This window comes from Culex pipiens, chromosome 3, assembly GCF_016801865.2.
Source record: "Culex pipiens pallens isolate TS chromosome 3, TS_CPP_V2, whole genome shotgun sequence".
In the NCBI taxonomy this organism is placed as follows: Eukaryota; Metazoa; Arthropoda; class Insecta; order Diptera; family Culicidae; genus Culex; species Culex pipiens.
Genome location: NC_068939.1, coordinates 157432717 through 157457820, shown reverse-complemented (window position 1 = coordinate 157457820; position 25104 = coordinate 157432717). Strand labels below are relative to the sequence as shown.

The following is a 25104-nucleotide window of genomic DNA, read 5'->3' as shown; positions in this document are numbered from 1 at the left end:
GTTCCCTAATTCTATCTCTCCCCCTCACTTACCCACCCACCCCTTTAACTTCCGTTAAAATTACTTATTATCAGTGATATTGTTTCAAGAGAGAAACCCATTCTCTTGAGTTTAAAAAATATTCCCATATTTTTACCCCTCTTCTAACCATTCAAAAATCCCCCAGTCGATTGGTCTGTTGTGAGCTGACTACAGTTTAGCTTTTTGCTTGAGTTTTGTTTGTTTGTGTTAGTTTGGCACCTTAGCTGGAAGTCTTTAAGGACGACGTCTGCTGCGTTTGTTTTCCCCTTAAAAGCAGCTGTAACTTATTGTGCCGGGGGTTGTGCGGCAGCTGAGCAATTTTGTCAATACCATTTCGATATCTTTCCCCGCAAAAAAATAAGCAGATGAAACGATGACTACAGGGGAATGCACTCGAGTAACGAGCTAGTTAGGTGAAGTTTGTTTTTTTATTCCTTTAGTATATAAAAACATGGATTTTTGTTGAAATTCTTATTCAAAATTCATTTTTATTGGAATGATGTAATAAAGATGAAATATGATCAATAATTTAATAATAATTAAAGAATTTCTTCCCACTTTAAAAAAAACTTCCTAAAAACTCTGACAGTTAGAGTATTTAGTAAATTCTCTGTATAATTCATACCGAAAAAAATAAATATTACATTTAAGAATAAATTTTGTATCAAATAATAAGTGTAAATAAAAATTACAGAAAAAAATCCAAAAATAAAAAAAAACTTTAAATTTCTGAAAAATTACAAAAAAAAAAACAAAAATGTTCAAAGAAAATAAAAAAAATTAAAGAAAATTGAAAAAAATCTATGAAATTATTTTTTTAAATTTACGGAAACTGAAAGAAATTGAATGATATTGAAAGACAAAACAAAACAAAAACAAAGACATGCATAAATTTTAAAAAGAAATTCTAAGAAGATTTTTTTAAAGTCGACAAAAAATTTAAGAAATTGAAACAAATGAAAGAAATTGATAGAAATTGAAATAGATTGAAAGAAATTGAAAGAAATTTATAGAAATTGAAATAAATCGATAGAAATTGATAGAAATTGATAGAAATTGAAATAAGGCCGTTGCAAATATTTTTCAAAGTTTATGTCGCCCAAAGGGATTCATAGAAACTTAAAATTTGAACAGTAATCAAAGATTTTTTTTCAATCAAACAATCAAATCAAAATAAGGCCGATGCGTGTTGGTTTGGATAATCAGGGGGCAGAAAAAATATTTTTTCGAAAAACTTCAAAATTTTAATGAAAATTAAAGTTTAATCAAATTTATACTTTCATGAAATAACCATGTACAGTCCCACGAGAAGTTTTTTTTTGCGAAAAAAAATTCCGTCAATACCTCGATATTTTCAAAACTAATGATTGGAAAGCAACTGTACGCCTGTAAAATGCATTTTAAAACACTTTTTTCATCCAAATGTTGAAACCTAGACTTGTAATTTCAATTTTTTTTTAATTGTTTGCCCCCCCCCCCCCCTCGACTTTGGTCAGAGCCGAGGGACATAAACTTCACAAAATATTTGCAACGGCCTAAATTTAGAAAAAAAAATAAAAATAAGAAATTGGAAGAAATAGAGAGCAATATTGATAGAAATTAAAAGACATTGAAAGTATTTGAAAGGAATTGAATCAAAATTGAAAAAAATGAAAGAAGTTGAAAGAAATTTAAAGATTCATTGGAAGAAATTGATTTATTTAAATGAAATTTTGCAATAAATATTTATTTAAAAGAACAAAAATAGGAAAAAAACATTTTTTTAAAACAAGCTGAAAAAATATTTAAATTAAAAGAAAACAAGTTTTAAGAGATAAACATAAATCGGATAAAACTTAAAAGAAGTTAAGGAAATTCACATAAATATGAAGAAGTTCTAATAAATTGAAAAAGAAAACAAAGATAATCAAAAAAACAAAATCTAATAAGGCCGATGCATATATTTAAAGAAGTTTTTGTGTTTTTGTAAGTTGTTTTGCAATCATTAGTTTTCAAAAAATCTAAGATCTGACAAAAACAAAAATTGTATCGAAAAAAAAGATTTTACATCGAAAATTTTCAAAAAATCTTAAGATTTTTTAATAAACCCAAACATGCTAAAAATGATTTTAAACACAGGAGAATGTATTTTAATATGGTTTCAGTTGGTTGCACTTGAATTTTCATAGAAATTTTTAAGTTTATTGTAATTTTTTTTTTGCCCCTGATTTTTCGGGCCAATTTTGAAGGGGGGGGGGGGGGGGGGTGACAAAAACTTTTAAAAATATTTGTACCAGCCAAAATGCAAAAAAATAAAAAAATAAAAAGTATTAAATCACAGAAATTGAAAAATTTATAAATTTCAAGAAATTAAGAGAAGAAATAAAAAAAAAAATTAAAAATCAAAGGGATTCATAGAAATTTAAAATTTGAACAGTAATCAAAGATTTTTTTTTCAATCAAACAATCAAATCAAAAAAAGGCCGATGCAAATATTTTTCAAAGTTTTTGTCCCTCGGCTCTGGCTGTGGTCGAGGAGGGGGGCGGGGGGGATAAAAATAAAAATAAATTGAAATAAAAAGCCATAGTCTCAACATTTGAATGCAAAAAGTGTTTTGAAATGCATTTTACACTAGTTCATTTGTTTTGCAATCATTAGTTTTCAAAAAAAGTATAATTTGACGAAAACAAAAAAAAAACAGCGAAAAAAAACTTTTATCAAAAATTCAATAGATTTTTAAATCAATTTAAACATGCTAAAAAGATTGTTAACACAAGGGAATGCATTTTAAATTGAATTCAGCTAATTGCACTTAATTTTCCATTGAATTTTATTTTAATATTTCTTTTTTTGGGAGGGTGGCACCTCCTCGGTGCTTAAAAAAGATGAATTAAAAAAAAAATTAATTCCAAGAAATTTGAAAAAAAAAATCTAAAAATTATAAATAATAAAAAAAATCCTTCAGCATTTCATCAAAAAATTCGAGCAATTTAAACAAATTATAAAAAAAAAACTACTACGAAGAAAGAATTCCAAAAAGTTCAAGTAAATCCGAAAATATTAAAAAAAAATACGGGCAGATTCAAACCAATTAAAACCAAAAACATTCAAAGATATTCTAATAAATTCAAAAAAGTTTTTTTTAGAAATTCGATAATATCCAATAAAATTCAAAGCAATTCAATTATATTTCAGATTAATCATGGAAATTCCACGATATTCGAAGTGTTCAGAAAACAATCAAACAAATTCAAGAAAATTAGAACTATGTTAAGAAAAACTAGATTGAAGATTTTCTAATGCATTTAAAGAAATTTTAAGAAATATAAAAACAATATAAAAATTCTCATAAATTTCTTTAAAAAACAGATAAATCATAAAAAATAACAAACTTAAAAGCAAACAAACATTCATTCAGATCCAATTTAAAAAAAATAAGTATTTTTAAATTGTAAACACCGCGTATGAAAAGTGTATGTTGCTTTATAAATCATTTTATTTGATTATAACGAAATTAAAATTCGAAACAATATTTAATGAATTTAAAAAAAAAAACATAAATAAATGTTCAAAATTGATTTACACAGAAGGCATGTTTAAACGTCATATTTTTATTTTTATTTTAAAACTCTCCGCTGATTTTAAAGTTGATTTAAACTCTGGAACAAAAAAAAGTAACGACCAACATTAAGTTTTGAATAATTGATCTCATTTTTGAGCATAAAATTCAATTCAAAGCATTGTTTTATTATGATAATATGTTAGAATTTTAAGAAATTTCAAAACCAGACATCAGAAAATCAAGAACCATACAATGAATTTTATGACGACATTCTTTTTTGTTTTTAAATTCGGAAGTTCAAAATCCCGAAAAAAACAAGGAAATATTATTAAATGGGCGAGTTATTTCTTCGACCAAATCTTGTTTCTAGACGTCAACATAAAAACAAAAAAAAAATTTTGAAACAAAATCAGCAAAAAAATTAGCAAAAAACTATCAAATACAGAGACAAATGATCAGAGAAAAAAATACTCTTTCAAGTATAACGTTGTCGCCAATATGAGAAAAAAAAGATCTGATAAATCCCATGTTTTGGAAAAAAATAAGTCATGTTAGCAAAACTAAAAAGTGATAAAGGTTGAGACGCAAAATTGAAATAAAAGTGAATTCTTAAATAAAAAATAAATAAATCGAGTGCACTCCAAATCAAAAATAATACCTTTAAATTCCCCTAGTCGTCCCTCAATCGCCACGTGACCATACGGTTCGTTCCCCCACCACCAGAGGAAGCCGTATGTCCACCACCGTTCGTGGCGGTGGCACCTCCCCCACCCGTGACCATCCCCCCGGACGACATCTCCCGCAACTCGAACCCCCCTGCTGGTGCTGCTCCTGCCCTTCCCCCACCACCACCCGGCACGATCCGCCGTACTCACTCGATGTGCATGATCTTCTTGAACGCCTTCCGGAACTCCGGGTTGAAGATGGTGTAGATGACCGGGTTGACGAAGCTGTTCATGTAGCCGAGCCAGGTCGTCAGGATGAAGGCCGTCACGCCCGGCTGGCAGTCCATGTTCAGCTTGGTGCACATCGCGTCCATGATGTTGCACGTGAAAAAGGGCACCCAGCAGAACAGGAACACACCTGTTGGGGAATGGAAAGGGACAGGGGTCAGTTACGGGAACGATTTGCTGTGTAAAGAGTGGTGCTGCAGTTGTAAATTTTCACGAGATTTTAAATAAGTATTTAAATTTGTAATTCATCTCAATTCTAACTCAACTCAACTCAACTCAACTCAACTCAACTCAACTCAACTCAACTCAACTCAACTCAACTCAACTCAACTCAACTCAACTCAACTCAATTTCAACTCAACTCAACTCAACTCAACTCAACTCAACTCAACTTTCTGAATTCTTTCAAATTCCAGGAAAAACTCATAATAATATTCATAGCTGCTCAAGCTCAGCTTAATTTTCCAGCTGACCAATCCCGTTCATATCTGTCCATTCCGTTCACGTTCTCAAGTGTTGATCATCGACGGCTCAATTTATTCAAGCCGAATGGAAACAACGGAAATTTTAATTACTCTTTGGCATTCATTTATTCTGCAATCATTCAGTCATGAACATGACAGCAACAGGGCACACAGCTGGCAGGACAGGCAGAGCAAAAAAAGGAAAACAGTTTCACCCACTCTTTTCCAGCTTTTTTTCCAACCAGCACCAGGAGTACGGTGAAAAGTGGACCAGAAACAAAAATAAAACACGATTTCAATTAATGTTCCAGTTGTTCGATTCAATTTGCTCGCTGCTCTTTCCCGAGAAACTGAACTGCACACGACAAAAAACACAGGAACCGAGGCAACAATAACAACCGACGGTCACATCCGGAACGATGGATGGACTCGCTCCAGGCCAGGTTGAACCAGCACATGACCTGTGGGTGGCCACAGACGTGTTAGATGTAGTTTTGTTAAAATTAGTTCTCGGAATGACCACTTGTAAACAGCGCCATTTGACAGTTCGCAAATCGTTATATTTAAAACTAGATTTCTCTTGGTCATTTTACTCAAAAGAAAGTAATTCATGTTCCAATCTTCGGCAAACTTGACATTCAAGTGTGGCTGACAGTGTTTCGCCCAACTCTTTCTGGTTCTGAAACGCTCTCTAGAGGTGACTATATTTAGCACGCTGCGGGAACGTCAACAGGTGGCACATCCCTTTTGTCCACTATGGCCCGGTATTGATCCGTCGTCTGGCCGTCGTCAACGGTGAGAAAAACGAGCTTACGGAGTGATGACAAAGGTCAACAGGTGGAAGTTGTTTGATTGTGTTTTTTGTGAGTGAAATTAACGATTTTTTTAACTAGATGTCTTAATAAAACTTTTTTTAAGTTGTCTGATTATTTCAACTAGAAGAAAATTTTGATTTTTTGTTAACGTTTTTTAGATTTTTAACATTTTTACTCCCAAACTCAGAAAATATTGCTTTTTGAATGAGATTTTCCACATTATTGCGAATCGAATGTATGACAAAAGGTCAAAAACTTTGTATATAAATGTCGCTAGAGAAAATTAAAAAAATGTAATAATATTTTCATATGTTGAATCAAAACTATTTCAAATTTTCTCACTTTCGATTATTTGTAAATTCAACCTTTTGTACATTCGACTTTTTTGCATACATTTTCTCATATTATGTCAATTTCATCAAATGAAAATCTGTTTTTTGAGTACCCGGGCAGACGGTAATAACAAAATTCATACCATTTCAATAACAAATACTGTTAAAATAACAGAAAGTGTTATGGCATCTTCTTGGAAAATCCATTTTTGCAGCTGATAACAATTTATGTTATCATAACAAAATTTGTTATTGGTCTGATATTGGTTGGAAGCCAAAACAACTTTGGGATAACATATTTTGTTATGGAAGAATAACTTCAACTGTTATTGGGATGATCGGATTAGTTGTTAAAATAACAAAAAATAATAACAAAGATTTGTTCGAAAAATAACGACATATGTTATTGGTCTGTTATTACAATTACAATCCAATAACAAAAAAATCATAACGACGAATAACAAATCTTGTTATAAATAACATAAAATGTTATTGGCCTAGTATTTTCAAATATCAAAAAATGTTATTCCCAAGTTTTTACCGTCTGCTCGGGTAGGGAGTTTCTTGATGATTTTGTTCTACATGATTTGGTTTATCTTATGGCACATTCGGTATGCTTAAAGTGTGCTTATTAAATAAAATAAAATTTACTAGAAGTTTGCTCTGTATCATTCTTTAGAAAAGTTATGAGAAATTGTTTCTTAAACTTAGTTAACTCGTATTAATTCATGTTTCTAAAGGTTGAGAAATGGTAAATTTACTTTAAAAATATTATTTATTTTTTTTCTTGTTTTATAACATATTTTTTTTATCTTTAAATGTCTAAAAATTTGCTTTTTTTTTAAATATAGAATAAATAATCTCTTGAAAATCTAAAAAAAATGATTCTGCTCCTCATAGAAAATTTTCCAATCAATATAAAACGTAGTACATTTTTTGGTAAATTTAACGCCTCATTTTAATATAAATAATAATAACACAAACTGAAACTGAAAAAATCTTCTTAGATTGTTTTTTTTTCTCTTTTTTCTTGTTTTACCTTTTTCTTAATGCCTCACATTTGATTAAAAAAAATTATCTAGTATGAATAACTCCTTAAAACTCGAAAAATTTAATCTGTTGTTTGTCGAAAACTTTTTTTTTTTGATTATAATTATTGTTTTTTTAAATCTTGCTATTTTTTTTGTGTGACTTAAAACATTTTTTTTGTTAATTTGTTTAAGCCATGTTTTACCATCTTTTTAGAAAATTCCAAAACGGTTGAAAATAAGATAAAATAAGAAATAAAAAATTACATCATTTTTTCCTGGGTGCAGAATAGTGGTTCGCAAAGCGGCCTCAATTTAGAACTGTCAAAGCGGAACCAATTTACTGTTCGCAAAATGATACCATGAAGTTAGAAGTATTGTAATCGATCTGTACTTTATTTTGATTTTATAATTAATTTATATTTGAGATATTCAAAGTCAACAAATCTCAAGAAGAGGGTTGAAATCAAGATTGACATAATTCGTCGCTAACATTTCAATAATAATTATAAAATTTTAGTGACGGATTTTCAAAAATTATGAATGGCACCTGCCAAATAATATTGAATAATCTTACTCCGATATTATCGCTGCGCATCAAAGATACATAATCTCGGAACTTACATTCGATTCCTCTTCTGATTCACAAAATTTCACCCACTTTTGACGCAATTTTTCGTCACGTGGAAAACAAAAAAGAACTCTTTTGGCCGCCCATCGTTTAGTCTACGAACAAAAAAAAAAGCGCGAAGCACTTAATTTTTCAGCAAAAACTCAACAGATCCAAAATGTTTCAAAACAAGTCACTTCAGCAGCAAAAAAAAATGTCACGCTTGAGCTTGAACATAGCCTTCTACTTTGTTTATGTTTACAGCTGTGGTGCACTTGTAGTAGTGAGGAGCAGTAGGGAGCATTCGAAAATCACGTTACGCATTCTGTCTTTTCAGCACCCAGATTTTTTCTATGTAAAATCACATTTTGAAAGCGCTTTACTTAAATTCTGAGAAAGTGAATGGTTTTTAAAAAACGGCAATTTTAGGGTACTTTTTGCCTTCCTCACTGAGGTAAGGCTATAATCCTGCTTTAAAAATGAACTTTGTATAAAAACTTCGTAGACCCACCTTCATGTATACATATCGACTCAGAATCGAAAACTGAACAAATGTCTGTGTGTATGTGTGTGTGTATGTGTGTGTGTGTATGTATGTATGTGACCAACAAACTAGCTCATGTTTCTCGGCACAGGCTGAACCGATTTGACCCGAACTTGTTGCATTCGACTTGGTTTAGGGTCCCATAGATCGAGTTTTATACAGATTGAAGTTTCGATAAGTAGTTCAAAAGTTATGTATAAAAATGTGTTTTCACATATATCCGGATCTCACTTAAATGTGTGTAAACTATGTCCGGCTCCACTATCCGACCCATCGTTGGTTAGGTTATCAAAAGACCTTTCCAACGAGTCCAAAACATTGAAGATCTGGCAACCCTGTCTCGAGATATGGCCACTAAAGTGATATTGATGTAATTTATTATTCCGGATCTAAAAAATAGATGAAATGTGTATACAACCCCATCATATCAGCCATTGTTGGTAATGAGTGAGGAAGGCTCCATAGGTGGATTAAGTTAGTTTTTAATTTGTTTTCAGTTTTTGTCTAATATGGAAAAAAAAAGTAATCAGAGAGCTAAGAAAATCCGCTACATTGCTAATAGAAAACAAATGAGATATTTTAGTGTTGCTCAATTAGCCCTGGTTTTTTGATATCTAGGTTTTTTTTTTCATTTTCTGCACCTTTCAATGCAAAATAATTACTTTTAAAATTTTATTTCTTATCTTTTTTGAGATTTTTATTGGCAAAAATATGAAAAAAATAATGTTATTTTACAGTGTTTTTGAAAATCAATTTTAAGACACCAAAAGTGATTTTTGGAGTCAGTAATTTTTTATTCTACGTATCAATTTTTTTTAGATGTTTTTGATTTTTTTAGGTTCATAGTTCACGGCGTGTTTTCTGGGCAACCTTAAGGAGAAAAAATAGTCATCTCTACTTTCAAATGTGTCTTAAAGGAAATTTTCTCAGCTTTCCAATGCATCTAAGAGCGAAATAATTCATCGGGAAATTTCTGAGATATCTATATTTTAAGTTTTTTTGTTTTAAAATCCCTAATTATTTATTGGAAACTTTTAAATAACAGTCCAGGAAACTTGTCAAATGATGTGTTTCATGTGTCATTTACCCATCAAAATGTGCAAAATTTGACAAGAAACAACTTTGTAGAAGGTTGCAATCCGCTAAACATTTTAAAAATGAAGTTTTAACCGAATTTTTGAAGATATGGGATTTATTCAGAAATTAAAATCATAAAACCGTAAAAAATATGATTTTTACAAGAACAAATAGATTATTACATAATTGTTGTGTACAAATAACACCGGTCTGCTCTGATTCAGCTTGGAATTAGCTGATAGAACCGAAATATTTGCCGTTTGAGGTTGATTTGATATTAATAGATTTTGTATGAATAAATATCATATTTCTCTAACCAAACATTAACCAGTTGCATGGATACAAAACATGTTTAATACTCGAAATTTAACTGCAAACTACTGTTGCAAGCATTAGGAGAAATACTTCCCATGAGTATGAAATGATTGTTTTAGTTTTTTTGTTGTATTAAATGATCAAGGAATTAGCAATATTTAAGTAGTTTTATAAACCTCATCTTTTTTTAAATGTTTTGTATATACCTTAATTTTTGTTCAAATAGTTTGGAAAGGAAGTTTCTGTTAGATTTTTTTTGTTTAAATAATATTTAATTTTAGTTCAAACAAAAAAAAGTTTGTGGCGGTGTTTTCAGCATTCTGAGTTCAAAGACTCGAGTTTTATTGGTACTTTAAAGTGCATTTGCAACAGTAAACATTAAAAAAAATTATCTTTATTTTATACTCATGAAAATATGACTTTTGAAGCTTGCAACAGTAAAATGTAGTACATTATTGATTTTAAATCATATTTCTATTTATGTACCTAGTTAATGGTTGCTTAAGAAAATATAAAATTTATTCATTAAAATTAAATAATACCATTAACAATCACAAACCTGCCAAAGTTTCTGTTGAACAAGCTAAATCAGAGCAGACACGTGATATTTGTATACAAAAAATTTGTAATAACCTAGTAATTCTTGTAAAAAATATATTTTAACACTGTTTTATTAATTTATTTTCTGAACAAATCCCATATAATCAAAAACTCAGATAAAACATTATTTTCAAAATGTTTAGCGGTTTGTAACCTTCTGCAAAGTGGTTTCTTGTCTTATTTTGCACATTTTAATGAGTAAATGACATATGAAACTCATCATTTGATATGTTTTCTGAATTGTTAGTATAAAGTTTCCAATAAATAATAAAGGAATTTAAAACAAAAAACTTAAAATATAGATATCTCAGAAATTTCCCGATGAAACATTTCGCTCTTAGAAGCATTGGAAAGCTGAGAAAATTTCCTATAAGACACATTTGAAAGTAACGATGACTATTTTTTCTTGAAAAGTTTGTTCTAGAAAACACGCCGTGAGTTTGATCAAAGATTTTTTGTCCAATCAGGAATTTTCTAAAAAAAATGCATTTTATGTCTCCTAAAACAAAAAAATTGTGTTTTCTGGAAAAAAAAATTATTAACAAAAAGTGATTATGGGTTTTTGTGATTACAATGTTTTTTTTTAGTAGTCCATATTCATACCTACAACTTAGGTAATCGAATTAAAAATGACTTCAAAAGATATAGATTTTTAAATTTTCACTTACCATTTATAAAAATTTGTATGGAAAATGATATGGACAAACTGATGATCCAAAATGGGTTCTGTTAGCAAAAAGAAGGCACCAACAAAGTTTCAGCCTGATGAAAAAATACAATTTCAGCACTCAAACGAGTGCTATGTTGAACTTTTCAGCACTAATATTTTTGATGAAACCATTTTGGCACTATTGGTTGTTAGCAAATGTAAGTTTTCGAAAAACGATATCGCAAAAAAAATGTAAAAGAAAAAACCCTTATCTTAATGGCACTTGAAATTTTTTTCAGATTATTAAATGCTGCAATTAATTTACGCAGTGCACCCCACCGCAGAAGCCTCCCTCATAACTTGCATGACACCTGCCCATCAAAAATCAGCCCAAATCCAACTGTCATTTTCGGAGGGAGGGGAAATCCTCTTTCACACCAACTTTGGTGTGACGCTACCAGACCGCTTGGGAAAGAATCGGCTGCAAATTCATCCAACCTGTCAGATCAAAGGGAAACAGGCCCTGGTTGAGAGAAGAAGAAAAAAACCGTCACGTCGTTTGACACGTGTTGGGGGCGGTTGGTTCCCACATTGGGGGTTTTCTCGCGTGAGACGACTGTGAGATTGACGGATCGTTTGGTGTAAAATGCTGGGAAAACACCTGTTTTTTGTTGCTGTTTTCAAACTCTTTTTCCCTGGTTTAAAGTGATGATGGAATCTTAAAATATGAATATGATTTTGAAATTTTAGACCAACAAAACACATTTTTGGCAAAAATGATTAAGATTTGAACTTGCCATAGGGTATTTTAACCATTAGTGGACCCCCTAGTAGAGCCGAAGCACATTTTTCACAAATTTTCAATATTTTAAGCACTTTTTCATAACCTTTTGTACAAAATAATGGAATCTGGAGTGTTCGGTGTCACCGAAGTGCTAACCCCACCGCGCGCACACCCCTGCGCCCACTGTGAAGTGACAGCAGCTGCCAAAGTCAAAACGTCAAACGAAACGTCATCCACGATTCGCGCGCGCAAGGCGCTCGCGTCAGAACACGTCCAACCGCCAACGAGGCAACATCGCAGCAGGAGAAAGGAACTTTAGTGTAGTGAAGTGATGCAGGAGAGTGAGAAGAAGGAGAAATAAACAAAGAAAACCAAGTTTCACGGTGTTTTCCTCTCTCCTGCGGTCCCGCTTGAAATCCGCCACCAACAACACGAAATACAGTCCACTACCCACAATCGGCCAGCCCCGAACAGGAGTTTTTTGAACAATTTTGAGTATTTGTTTCATCATTTTTTTGTTTTTGAGCAGAAAAATGGCTTTTGAAAAAAAATATTATAATTGAAAAATTATAAATTTCAATGAGCTGTAACCTATTTTATGCTAAGGGAATGGTTTTAAAGGCACTGATTGTTTGTTTTGAACCTATTTAACATGTACACATGCTACATACATCATAAATAGTAAAAATAGTCCCGATTTACACCTATTAACAATGTCGCATTTTTTTATGGGCCATACTGTAGGTCTAATCATAGATATAACGAATAAAAGTTGGATTTTGCTCACTTTTCATCATGAACAAATATGTTTTGTTAACAAATTTGGCTTTAAACAACAACAAAAAACATAACAGACATTTCAACACCTTTATTTCCGAAAAAGATCAGAGAAAACGTTTCAAAAACCACTGTAAACATACAAATAATTTAAAAAAGTAATTTTGATGCAATTTTTTCCATATCAATTACATAAATGATTGACCGAATCTAAACAATAGTTTTGTTTACAGTTGCTGATAAAACCACGCATGCTTATTTAAAAATAATGTTTTGTTATTGATTTATTATTATAAAATATCATTTCAAACTGCAACTATGGTGCTTAAGTTAAGTACCATTAACTAAAGTTTTGATTAATTATAAACTCTTTCGGCTTCAGCATATTTGGTACTTTTAACATGCAAAAACAGTCTTCCCGAAACGCACGCACGCCGTACACGCCGTACAAGTTTTCAGTGCAGATGAACCTCAAACACACCAGGCTACCATGTTCGAGTTCTCCCCGCACGGCGCACTCAAGTTTACACGCGGTGTAAACACGGGGTGCACAACACGGGTACAACGCCGTGCGAGCGAAAAGCGTATAAAGAGACGAAAAAAATGACTGCTTCTCTCTCTCTCTTCGGCAAACACCGTAGTGTGACTGCAGCGGAGAATGAAACGCCACTTTACAGCAGAGGGAGCGTGAGGGAAATTTTTTTGTCTCTTTTCTGCGTCGTCGGCCTGCACGGGGTTTGTACCCGAGGTGCAAGGTTCGGTTTGAACTTGAGGTTCGTGTACGGGTACAGCCTGTATACGGCAGAGTTTAGGTTTGCTTGTACGTGTGCACACGCGGTGCTGGTGTTTGATCGAGTACAGAAAACAGAGAACGCGGTTGAACGCGGTGCACGGGGATCACTGTGCAAAAAGATATATTTATACTCATAATTGAAAAATTATGCGTTTAGGTTGATTACAACAAGCATTTATTGTATGTTTAAGAGAAACTTTTGCTTAAATACACAGTTTTCTTTATTTTTGTAAGTTAAATTAACAGGGGTCCACTTTTGGAAAAGTTTGGATTTTCGTTGTCCTATATAGAACCCCCCTAATTTTTGGTCGAAAATGGCAGTTCTTCGCTTTATTTTAGTAAAGATCCTTAAACTTACATTATTTCGACCTGCAGAAGTTGAATAATCAGTCAAAAAATGATTGGATAGTTAATTCAATCATAAAATATAAATGCAGTTTTGTTGTGAAAATGCTAGTGGTCATGGCTGATTTCAGATGTCGAACTCAAAACACTTATTTTGGTGAAAATGATAATTCAATGTTAGTCAACATTGTTTTAAATGATGCTGAACATGCCAAATAAAAGATTTGTAGACAAAAACACGCTTGAAATTGTGATTTTATTGAATTTTTCATCAAAAACCCTTCAGAAGGTCCACTATAGGAAAGGGGTCCACTAATGGATTACGTACCCTATTTGTTGTCAAACTTTTCAAATTTTTAAATTGTTGAATATTTTTTTATTCAACACATTTAAGCTTTTTTTTATAATTTGAAAAAAATCAACTGATTAATTTTGTTTGATTGTGAAAATGACAACTTTTTGTTTGAACTCTACAACAATGCTGTCCAAAATCTAAAACTCCTAAACTAAGTCCGTCAAATCAAACCCCTTCAAGTGGTAGGATTATTGTCAATGTCTGCCAACCAGCTCGTCAAATCATTTTATCGAACAGCCTCTGTCAAAAGCCACTAAATCCGCCATCACAAAAACCATAATCCCCGCGAGAATGTGAGTTGGGGAAAGCGCCAAGCCAAATACCACTTTCAATTGGTTGGTTGGCATTTTTTGGGTGCTTTTATGGCGGTTTTTTGCATTCAAGTTTTAGATAGGTTTATAATCAATTATTCAATGATTTTTGGAAAAAAATAAACTGTTGAATTAATGACAATTAAGTTGCAAGCTTAAAATTTGATGTACCTGGTAAGTTTTATTTTGCAAGTTTCAAAAGGCAAGTTTCAATGTGCAAGTACCAAATTTCCAATATCAAATTACAAGTTTTAAGTTAACAGTACTAGGTTGCAAGTATTAAGTTGCAAGTACCAAGTTTAAAGAACCAAGTCGAAAGTACCAAATTGCGAGTACCAAGTTGCAAGTACCAAATTTCAATTACCAAGTCGGTAGTACCAAGTGGCAAGTACCAAATTGCGAGTACCAAGTGGCAAGTTCCAAATTTCAAGTACTAAATTGCAAGTACCAAGTTGCAAGCACCAAGTTGCAAGTACCAAATTTCAAGTACCAAGTCGCAAGTACCAAGTTTCAAGAACCAAGTCGCAAGTACCAAATTGCGAGTACCATGTTGCAAGTACCAAATTTCAAGTACCAAGTCGGTAGTACCAAATTGCAAGTACCAAATTGCAAGTACCAAGTCGCAAGTACCAAATTGCAAGTCCCAAGTAGCAAGTACCAAGTTGCAAGTACCAAATTGCAAGTACCAAGTAGCATGTACCAAGTTACAAGTACCAAATTGCAAGTACCAAGTTGCAAGAACCAAATTGCAAGTATCAAATTGCAAGTACCAAGTCACAAGTACCGAGTGGCAAGTACCAAGTTGCATGTGCCAAGTAGCATGTACCAAGTTACAAGTACCAAATTGCAAGTACCAAGTTGCAAGTACAAAGTTGCAAGAACCAAATTGCAAGTACCAAGTCGCAAGTACCGAGTGGCAAGTACCAAGTTGCAAGTACCAAGTTGCAAGTACCAAGTTGCAAGTACCAAGTGGCAAGTACCAAATTACAAGTAGCAAGTTGCAAGTATCAAATTGCAAGTACCAAGTCGCAAGTACCGAGTGGCAAGTACCAAGTTGCAAGTACCAAATTGCAAGTACCATGTTTCAAGTACCAAGTTGCAAGTATCAAGTTGCAAGTACAAAATTGCATGTACCAAGTTGTAAGTACCAAGTCGCAAGTACCAAATTGCAAGTACAAAGTTGCAAGTACCAAATTGCAAGTACCAAGTCGCAAGTACCAAATTGCAAGTACCAAGTCGCAAGTACCAAATTGCAAGTACCAAGTTGCAAGTACCATGTTGCAAGTACCATGCTGCAAGTACCAAGTTGCAAGTATCAAAATGCAAGTACCAAGTCGCAAGTACCAAATTGCAAGTACCAAGTCGCAAGTACCGAGTGGCAAGTACCAAGTTGCAAGTACCAAGTCGCAAGTACCAAGTTGCAAGTACCAAATTGCAAGTACCAAGTTGCAAGTACCAAATTGCAAGTACCAAGTTGCAAGTACCATGCTGCAAGTACCATGCTGCAAGTACCAAGTTGCAAGTATCAAATTGCAAGTACCAAGTAGCAAGTACCAAGTTGCAAGTACCAAATTGCAAGTTCCATGTTGCAAGTACCAAGTTGCAAGTATCAAATTGCAAGTACATACCAAGTTGCAAGTATCATGTGGCAAGTACCAGGTTCCAAAATGCAATTTTCAAGGTAAATTCAAGTCACAGGTTTCAATTTCCAATTTTGCAGCACCACTAATTGACAACCTCAAAAGCTAGCCTCCAAGTTACTTACCCAACACTATCGCCAGCGTTTTGGTCGCTTTCCGCTCCTTTTTCGCCGAGGACTTTTCGCGCTTCTTCTTGGACGCCTTGTTCACCTTGTAGATCGTAAACCGGCTGCAGTAGTGTCCACGTTCCGAGTCGGAGAGTGCATTCCAGGGGTTAAAAGAAAGAAAGGAGAAATTTTGTGAGTTAGATTTTATGAGCGGAGATTTGGTGCCATATGTGTGTTGACTCAAGTGGTCCTTAAGTTGACCGTACAATTGAATTGTATTGGTGGTTTTCGGGGAGAAAGTGGGTGGTAAGTTTGGAATATTTTATGTTTTTTGCTGACGTGATCTGATTTTACGCTCGGTTTGGTTGTTTTATTTGGGATCGTAAAGTTCGGATGCTTTAGCTTTTTCATCCCAAATAAAACCGCAAATGTATTTTTTTATTTCGAACTCGTTTTATCAAGATCAAAAGTGAACTTTAATGGGGCGTTAAATTTGTCTTCAGGTCGTTGAATCTTGAATGTTAGAAAGTTTAAGAATCGTCCATAATGTTATACAATGTCATTAATCACATTCTGATTACAGCGCACAGCTCAAGAACAACATTTGAAAAAGGTCTAACCACTTCTGAACCGCTGTGACGTTCCAAGCAACTCTGCTATCTTTCTCGGTCAACCCATAATTAGACTGTACCGGCTTACGGGCCATATTTCTACAGCACTCTTATCTAACCCAGTCCCGCGCGATGCACCCGTTCATTCTGAGTTTGTTTGACGCCCGTCACGGCAGTGAGCAGTGATGACCGCATCGGTAGGTAGACTCTCGCAGGATAAACTGTCGGAGTCGGTGCCGCTGCAGCCGATCGCGGAACGGAAGGTCCACACGTACGATGAAGCCCTGGTGGAGGCCGGCTTTGGCCGGGCCCAGATCGTGCTGACGCTGGTGGCCGGCCTGGCGGTGATGGCGTCCGCCAACGAGTCCATGGGCATGGGCATGATCCTGCCGGCTAGCCAGTGCGATTTGGATTTGGATCTGAGTCGGAAAGGGGCGATTGGAGGAGCAGTTCTGCTTGGCATTATGGTGTCCACGTACTACTGGGGTTACCAGACGGACGTTCGGGGACGTCAATCGGTGCTGAAGGTGACGCTGCTGACGACCTTCGCGCTTTCGGTGGCCGCTTCGTGTGCCAACAACTTCTACGTGCTGCTCGTGTTACGGTTCCTTGCTGGACTGTTCATTTCGGCACCGTCATCCGCTGCGATCGTGTACTTGGGAGAATTTTGTCCAGCCAACCGTCGAGGTCAGATGGTAACCTACTCGTGCGTCATTGGAGCAGCTGGCTTGGCGTACGTGGCCCTGGTCGCCTGGTGGATCCTCTCGTACGATTGGCTGATCGTCGTAACGGAATCGTTCACGATTCGTCCCTGGCGGCTGCTGTTTCTGATCAACGGACTTCCAGGCCTGGTCGTTGGCATTGTGATCTGCTTTTTTCCCGAAACACCCAAGTTCCTGCTGGCACAAGGTCGCAACTGGGAAGCGCTGGAAGTGCTGCGTTGGATGCACCGCTGGAACAAGGGACACGACGAATTCTACGATGTGTACGCACTGCAGGTTGAATGCCAAACTATTGACAGCAATGTCCCTCAGAAAACAAAGAATCGCAGGTTATGGAACCAACTCGCACCGTTGCTCAAGTCGCCATACTGGATCTACCTAGTAGCTTGTAGCATTCAGACTGCAAGTGTCTACGTCACGTAAGTGGATTTCAATTTCCACAATGCTCAATCCTCAAAACCCCTCTTCCATTCCAGTTACGGTGGTCTCAGCATGTGGTTCCCCCAGATCATGCATCTCGTCTACTCGTCAAACTCCCCTTCAAACAGTCAATTTTGCAGCATCATCCAGTCATCCAACACCTCGCAAACCATCGAAGTCGCCTCCCCATCCCAGCATGCGTGCTCGGACACCCTCCCGCCCGAAACCTTCATCTACACGCTAACCCTGGGAACCCTCTGCAGCGCCTTTATCCTGCTCAACTCGCTTCTCCTATCCAAGTTCACCGAAAAGCCCCTCATCTACGCGAACCTCACCGCAGCAGGCCTGGTCGGTGCGGCGTTGCAGCACGTGTCGCACACCTACACCGTGGCGGCCCTGTTTTGTCTGCAGATCGCAGTAGGCGGCGTTACGATCGTGCTGATTCGCTCGCTGCAGGTTTCGATCTTTGGAACCGAAGTTAAGGCGACGGCCGTCGCGCTGACCACGCTGGCCGGCAGGTTGGGCCAGGTGGTGTCCAACGTGCTGTTTGGGACGCTGCTGGTGCGGCAGTGTAGCGGGACGTTGTATCTTGTGGCGGCGTTGCTACTGCTGAGTGTTGCGTTGAATGTGCTGTTGCCGTGATATGTCAGAATATTTTTTTTTGTTTTAATAAAAAACAAATAACTTGGAATCGAAGTTTGTTAATCTAAAATATTTGATGTAACGAAAACAATAATTAACACAAAATGTTGTAGACAAAATTAAGGATGTTATACTATCAAAAGCATATATTAAGAATATTAGAAATTCATGTTGGTTGCAATTTATTATAAAAAAATACATTAAAAAAATGTTTAATTGTATTCCCATTTCGGAGTAAATAAAAAAAAATATAATGCAATAAAACAATTAGTTCTTTTATAAAATGTAATGTAGAAAAAAATCTCTACAACATTTTATAAAGCATCATTATGGTTAATTTGAACACTAACCAGAGAATAAAGGGTTCTTGGAATGAAAGCACTAACATTTTATAACTTTTTTAAAATTTTACCATGCTTATCCGTTTGCAAGCTTTTATACAATTCTTAATAAAAATATTTGAAATTTTATATGCACTTTATTTCAAGCTTCTTAAGTGGGTCTTTGAGATCATGTTATAACGATATTTCAAAATTCAAACGTGATTCTTGATTTGAAAATAAATTTCATTTTAAACATTTAAAATCGGAACGATAGTTGCTGAGCTTTCGTCAGATAAAAAATGCTGGCAGATTTGATAAAGACTTTAAAACATCCTTTTCTCTAGAATTCAAAAGTATTTTACTAAAAAGTTTAGCAAATTTCGCATAAGATGTACCCTTTAAAGTATGTTTTGCCTGCTTTTTTTTTACTTGTTCATAAAATCAATTTCTGAAGAAATCAAAAAATAAACATTTTTATTCTGAAGTCTCAAATAATATATAAGTTCAAAAGTTTAATCAAAAATGTAAAACTATTTAAAAAATACATCTAGTAACTTCAAAAGCATTTACATTAAAAAAAAATTTTTGGTAATGTACTAAGTTTTCTAATTCACATTAATTTTTTTCGCGAGCGGTACAGTTAAAATTAAAATAATCAATCAATAAAGTCGACAACAATAACAACATGTTTTTTTACCAAAGTGCAACTTTTTTTTTATTTCAAAAATGGCAATAACTTGTAAATCAGTGAATGATTTGTCCCCGCTTCTCTAGTTTTTATGTTTAAGACTAATATTTTCACAAAATACCGTTTATTTTTGAAATCATTTTTTTTTTTCAATATTTCTTAAAAAAATAACGAATGAATGCATTCTAGGACAGATTTTCACAGTTAAAAAAAAGAGGGTCTTTTAATCTGTTTTTTAAAAGAAACTATCATTTTCAAAAAAAGCATAATGGCGTCATCCATAAAGTATGTCACGCTCTAGGGGGGGAAGGGGGGTCTGAGCAAGTGTGACATTGCGTGTTATAAGTATAGGAAAAGCGTGACAAAGGGAGGGAGGGGGGGTAAATTTTGGCTGATTTTAGCGTGACGTACTTTATGGATGAAGCCAATGATTTGACATTATGATTAGAGTTTTACTACATTTCAGTTTTAAAATAAAATGCTCCCATTCACAGTCGTTATTTTCGATTATTTAAATTCTAGATTAAATTTTCAAAACAACCTATCCCTCATGGGTTTCCTATGCAGATAGGACCTTTTGAAAATTTAATCGAGAATTCTTATATTTTAATGCAGTTGCAAATTTTATTGAAGTATTTGTTTGGATTTTTTTTCTGAATGTCCCAAATTATCTGAAAATACAGCATTTGAAAAATCTGAAATCGTAAAAAATTGCCTCATGAGTTTTAAACAACGCAAAAGTTTTAATTGAATTGTGCTGTATTGCGGCGTTTTGAATAAAATGCTAAAATTTCCACAAAATATTGTGTTTTTCATGAAATTGCATTTTTCAAGATATGCTAAATGGGAATCAAACGACATCAAATTTGGAATATATTTGAAATGCATTAAAATTTTGTTTGAGGGTCTCTTAACTTTTCAAAATTCCATGTTAAAAAAAAAACTAAAATTTCAAAAAAAAAATCTTATAAGTTTTAAACGACGTGAAATGTTCAAAAAGTTTTGCAACTTTATGAATAAAATGCTAAAATTTTCGCAAAATACCATATCTTGAACACAATTTTTTAAAATTTGCAATTAAACGATGCGAATCATTCAATATACACCTCAGACTCGATTAACCAAAGAATTCACACAAAAAACATGATTTCGCGTAATTGGATCTTCGGATAATCGAATCACAACTAAATAATTCTCTTGCGAATCCCATTAATTTGAATAATTTTGCGATAACACATTTTTTGTCGTATTTCGATTTATTCACGTTCCTATGAAGTGTTTTGGTTAATCGAACTCGAGGTCGTTTGATAACCAAATTGCAAATTATGAAAATCTTATTATTTAAAAAAATGTAAGGCTTAACGACAGGGATGCCAGATACACAGATTTGTCTGTGTTTCACAGACATTTGAGCTTGTATCAGACATTTTTTGAGGAGCACAGACTTTTTAAAAACTTCATTAAATTAATATTTTGTAAAAATATCAATTGAAACTTATTTCGTTAGTCTTCAAGTGTTATAAAAACACAATTTTGGATGGATTTCTATGACTGTAAATTTATATATTTGAATTTTAGACAATTGCACAGACATACACAGACTTTTTCACAGACATTTAAAAAAAAACCATGTGGCATCCCTGCTTAACGACAACATGGGACAAGAGGTAAAAATGCTTATGTGACCATCATATGGTCGTCTGGCCCCACTTTCCCCTACATTATCAAAATAAAAAAAAAATATCAATTAAATTTTAAAAGCCTGGAAAGATATTTCTCGGAACAAGTTTATTTCATGTTTTCGTTATCGAACCACGTTAAAGTTTTCGTGAACGACCTTGCGATAAAATAATAGTTTCATAAAAAAATTGAATTTAAAGTATTAAATTTTTAATAATTGATTGACTAATATTCTACAAGTGCAGTGTTGTATGATATAAAGTAAATTCAAGAAAAGCCAATAGCCATGAAAAATACTTTTTTCCAATCCTATCTCAACCCAGCTATCAAAATGCTTCAAGCTCATAATTCACAAAAGTAGTGGCCAAAAATGGCCAGATTCTGCACAAGTTTTTCCCACAAAAAAAAACTAAAAACAGAGCTTATGCTGAAAACCTTTGGTGCAATTTTTACCATCCAAAACAACCGCAATTTCGGCATAGTAAAAATATACAGCTAGCTCACCAACCAAAATGCAACATAAAAAAACCTACCGCAAACAATAATAAAGTGCAGAAACTAACTGAAAAAAGAGAAACAAAACAAAAAAAAAAAATACACAACACTTTTGTGTCCAGAAAATGCTGAAAAGCCTGCCCGAAGCGCCGAAATTCCTGAGCCTTATAAATGGTGCCCATGTTTTCGGCAAAATTATGACGGCCATAAAGGGGAAAGGATTAGGTCTCATCTTTTATTCAGGATTACATTTGGCGAATGAGTGGGTCCCTTCGGGCGATACCTCCCCCCCGCAGCTACCCTCCCACCAAGTTCTTGGAAAATGGAGTCAACATTTCAGCACGAGAGATGATGCTGGGATGAATTAGAGAATGGGGATTTAAAATGTGACACAGGGTGTGGACTTGGAGAATTCTTGAGAAATTATTTTTATAAACTGTATTGAACGATGTTTCATATAAAAAGAAACTCACAATAAAATTGTATTTTTTTCGAGTGGACACCAGCAAACGCTAAATTCCCCAAAAATCTGGCAACCCCCTGGAGTCCATTTGTGGGCCCAGGGGTTGAGATCTCGTCATCGAGTGTCCCAATTGGCATCGCCCGGGCCAAAAACCCAATCATAAACCGACGACATATGGCACATGGGGGCACCTTCCCGCTGTTTTGGGTGTCCAAAATTGGATCGATGAAAGTGAAACTTTTACGCCTCATAATATTTTATTCGGAGGCACCTTTTTATTGCCTGCTATCGTTCGTCGTTGATGTTGTTGGACTTTCTGCAGAGTAACAACAAAAAAAGCGAAGGACGTTTTCTGCACAGGCGATAAAAGGTGGTGAAGAATGTGCACATATTTCACTGAAATTGTCAAAGTACCATTCGTTTGGGTGACCTCTGCCTCTCTGCTCTGGAATGGGTTAGTAAGGAAATAAAAACCATTCGAAACTGAAGCGAAAAAGGTTCGGGATATTCCTTTATTCATGATTCATGAAATCCAGAACCAACAAGAAATGTGTTTCTTTTAGATCAACCTTTACTCGTTGAACATTGCTATAGTAGTGCGAGTTATGATCTGGCATTTGTGTTCTGCTGAATGTTATGACTATTTCAAACAAGCCCCCCTCCTTAATGGCCAGGGGTAAGTTATGGCCTGTTTCGCTCAATACAATGTGTGTTTTACTAGCGGGAGACAAGTTTGTGCCAGCTTCACGCAACAGATGTTTACTAGCACCCGGAACCAGTGTCGAATCGTGAGATTTAAGATGACGATGCTTATATTGACTTGACACCTCTCTTGGATCAATTATTTGTAAAGATCAAGCTTGTTAATCGATAAAATTATCGGCAAACGATAACGAAAATGGTTATCGTTATCGTTGGGACGATGACGATAATCTAACGTTAGCGTTATCGTTATCGTCATTTCGACAAGGTTATAACCTATAATGGACGATAACTCATATTTAATTTTTTTTTTAAATTGACTTTATTCAACCATATCATGTTATATTTTCAATGCTTTCACTGAGAATATATTTTTTTAAAAATGTAGTAAGTTTCAATGTATGAATACTCAACATTGTTCAAAAAATACCGTATTTTTTCGAAAGTAATATAATTTTTTGTAATTTTTAATCATGCTGATACTTTTTTGGTGCCTTCGGTATGCCTAAAGAAGCCATTTTGCTCCATTAGTTTGTTCATATACTTTTCCATACAAATTTGGCAGCTGTCCATACAAAAATGAATTATGAAAATTCAAAAATCTGTATCTTTTGAAGGAATGTTTTTGGTAGATTTGGCGTCGGCAAAGTTGTAGGTTTGGATGGGGACTACACTGAAAAGAAAATAATACACGGTAGAAAAAAAATTGGTGATTCTTAATTTAACTTTTTGTCACTAAAACTTGATTTGCAAAAAACACTATTTTTTTTATTTGTTTAAGGGGACATAAAATGCCAACTTTTCAAAAACGTCCATGTTCTCAAAAATATTTTAGCTTAATTTTTCGATGAAAAATCGAATTTGCAGTCAAAAAGTACTTTAGTAACATTTTGATAAAGTGTATCGTTTTCAAGTTATAGCCATTTTTAGGTAAATTTTCACAAATAGTCGCATTTTTTTTTAAATAGTGTTTGTAGTGTTTGCACACTTTTGAAAAAAATATTTTTGAAAAGCTGAGAAAATTCTCTATATTTTTCTTTTTTGAACTTTGGTGATACGACCCTTAGTTGCTGAGATATTGCCATGCAAAGATTAAAAAACAGGAAAATTGATGTTTTCAAGTCTCACCCAAACAACCCCCCATTTTCTAATGTTGATATCTCAGCAACTAATGGTCCGATTTTCAATGTTAAAATATGAAACATTCGTGAAATTGTAAGATCTTTCGAAAAACTTTTTTTTCAATCAAGACAAACATTTCAAAAGGGCAAATAAATTCAATATTTACGCCCTTTTGTAATTTTAGTCATGATTAAAAAAAAGGAAAATATTGGGGGTCTCGTGGCGCAGGGGTAGCGGCTTCGGCTGCCGATCCCGATGATGCTATGAGACGCGGGTTCGATTCCCGCCTTATCCACTGAGCTTCTATCGGATGGTGAAGTAAAACGTCGGTCCCGGTTCCTCCTGTCTCGTCAGAGGCGCTGGAGCAGAAATCCCACGTTAGAGGAAGGCCATGCCCCGGGGGGCGTAGTGCCAATAGTTTCGTTTTTTTTTTTTTTTATTGTTTTCGAAAAGATCAGAAAATTACACGATTGTTTTAGATTTTAACATTGAAAATATGACCATAAGTTGCTCAGATATAGACATTAGAAAATGGTGGGTTGCTTGGGTAAAACTTAGAAAACATCAATTTTCCTGTTTTTAAATCTTTGCATGGCAATATCTCAGCAAACTAAGGGTCGTATCAACAACATTCAAAAAAGCAAAATATAGAGAATTTTCTCAGCTTTTCAAAAATGTTTTTTTCAAATGTGTGCAAACTTGGGCACTTATTTAAAAAAAAAAAATAACTGCGACTATTTTCAAAAAAGTTACCTAAAAATGCCTTTAACTTGAAAAAAGTGCACTTTATCAAATTTTACTGAAGTACTTTTTGATTGGCAAATTTGATTTTACATCGAAAACTTAAGTTGAAAATTTTTTGCAACCAGTATTTAGAATTATTGAAAAAAAAACAGTATTGATTCAAAAAATCATAACTCGGTCAAAGATTTTTTGCCCGTTATGGAAAATAAAAATAGTGTTTTTTGCAGATCAAGTTTTAGTGACAAAAAGTGAAATTAAAAATCACAAAAAAAATTACCATGTATCATTTTTTTATCAGTGTAGTCCTTATTCATACCTACAACTTTGCAGAAGACACGAAATCGATCAAAAAATTTCTTCAAAAAAGATTTTTTTGAATTTGCGTGTATCATTTTTGTATAGACAGCTGCCAAATTAGTATGGAAAAGTA

The 25104-nt window shown here is 34.1% G+C and overlaps 2 protein-coding genes across 3 annotated transcripts in view; one reads left to right on the top strand and one right to left on the bottom strand.

Annotated features, from left to right (window-relative positions):
* Window positions 1–4339: 4339 nt before the first annotated feature.
* The window catches only part of LOC120413700 (dopamine D2-like receptor), a 381692-nt gene continuing 360927 nt past the window's right edge, over window positions 4340–25104 (bottom strand). For both annotated transcript variants that reach the window (XM_039574624.2, XM_039574631.2), the window contains 2 exons: window positions 16081–16184; window positions 4340–4646 (listed from right to left, as the gene is read on the bottom strand). In XM_039574624.2, the coding sequence (XP_039430558.1) occupies window positions 4435–4646; window positions 16081–16184 (316 nt within the window). In that variant the 3' untranslated portion in view covers window positions 4340–4434. The remainder of the gene's footprint in view (window positions 4647–16080; window positions 16185–25104) is intronic.
* LOC120413745 (synaptic vesicle glycoprotein 2A-like) lies at window positions 16786–18563 on the top strand. Its single transcript, XM_039574674.2, has 2 exons — window positions 16786–17814; window positions 17872–18563. Exons 1-2 carry the CDS (start codon window positions 16859–16861, stop codon window positions 18455–18457), a joined length of 1542 nt encoding a protein of 513 aa, XP_039430608.1. The 5' UTR covers window positions 16786–16858; the 3' UTR covers window positions 18458–18563.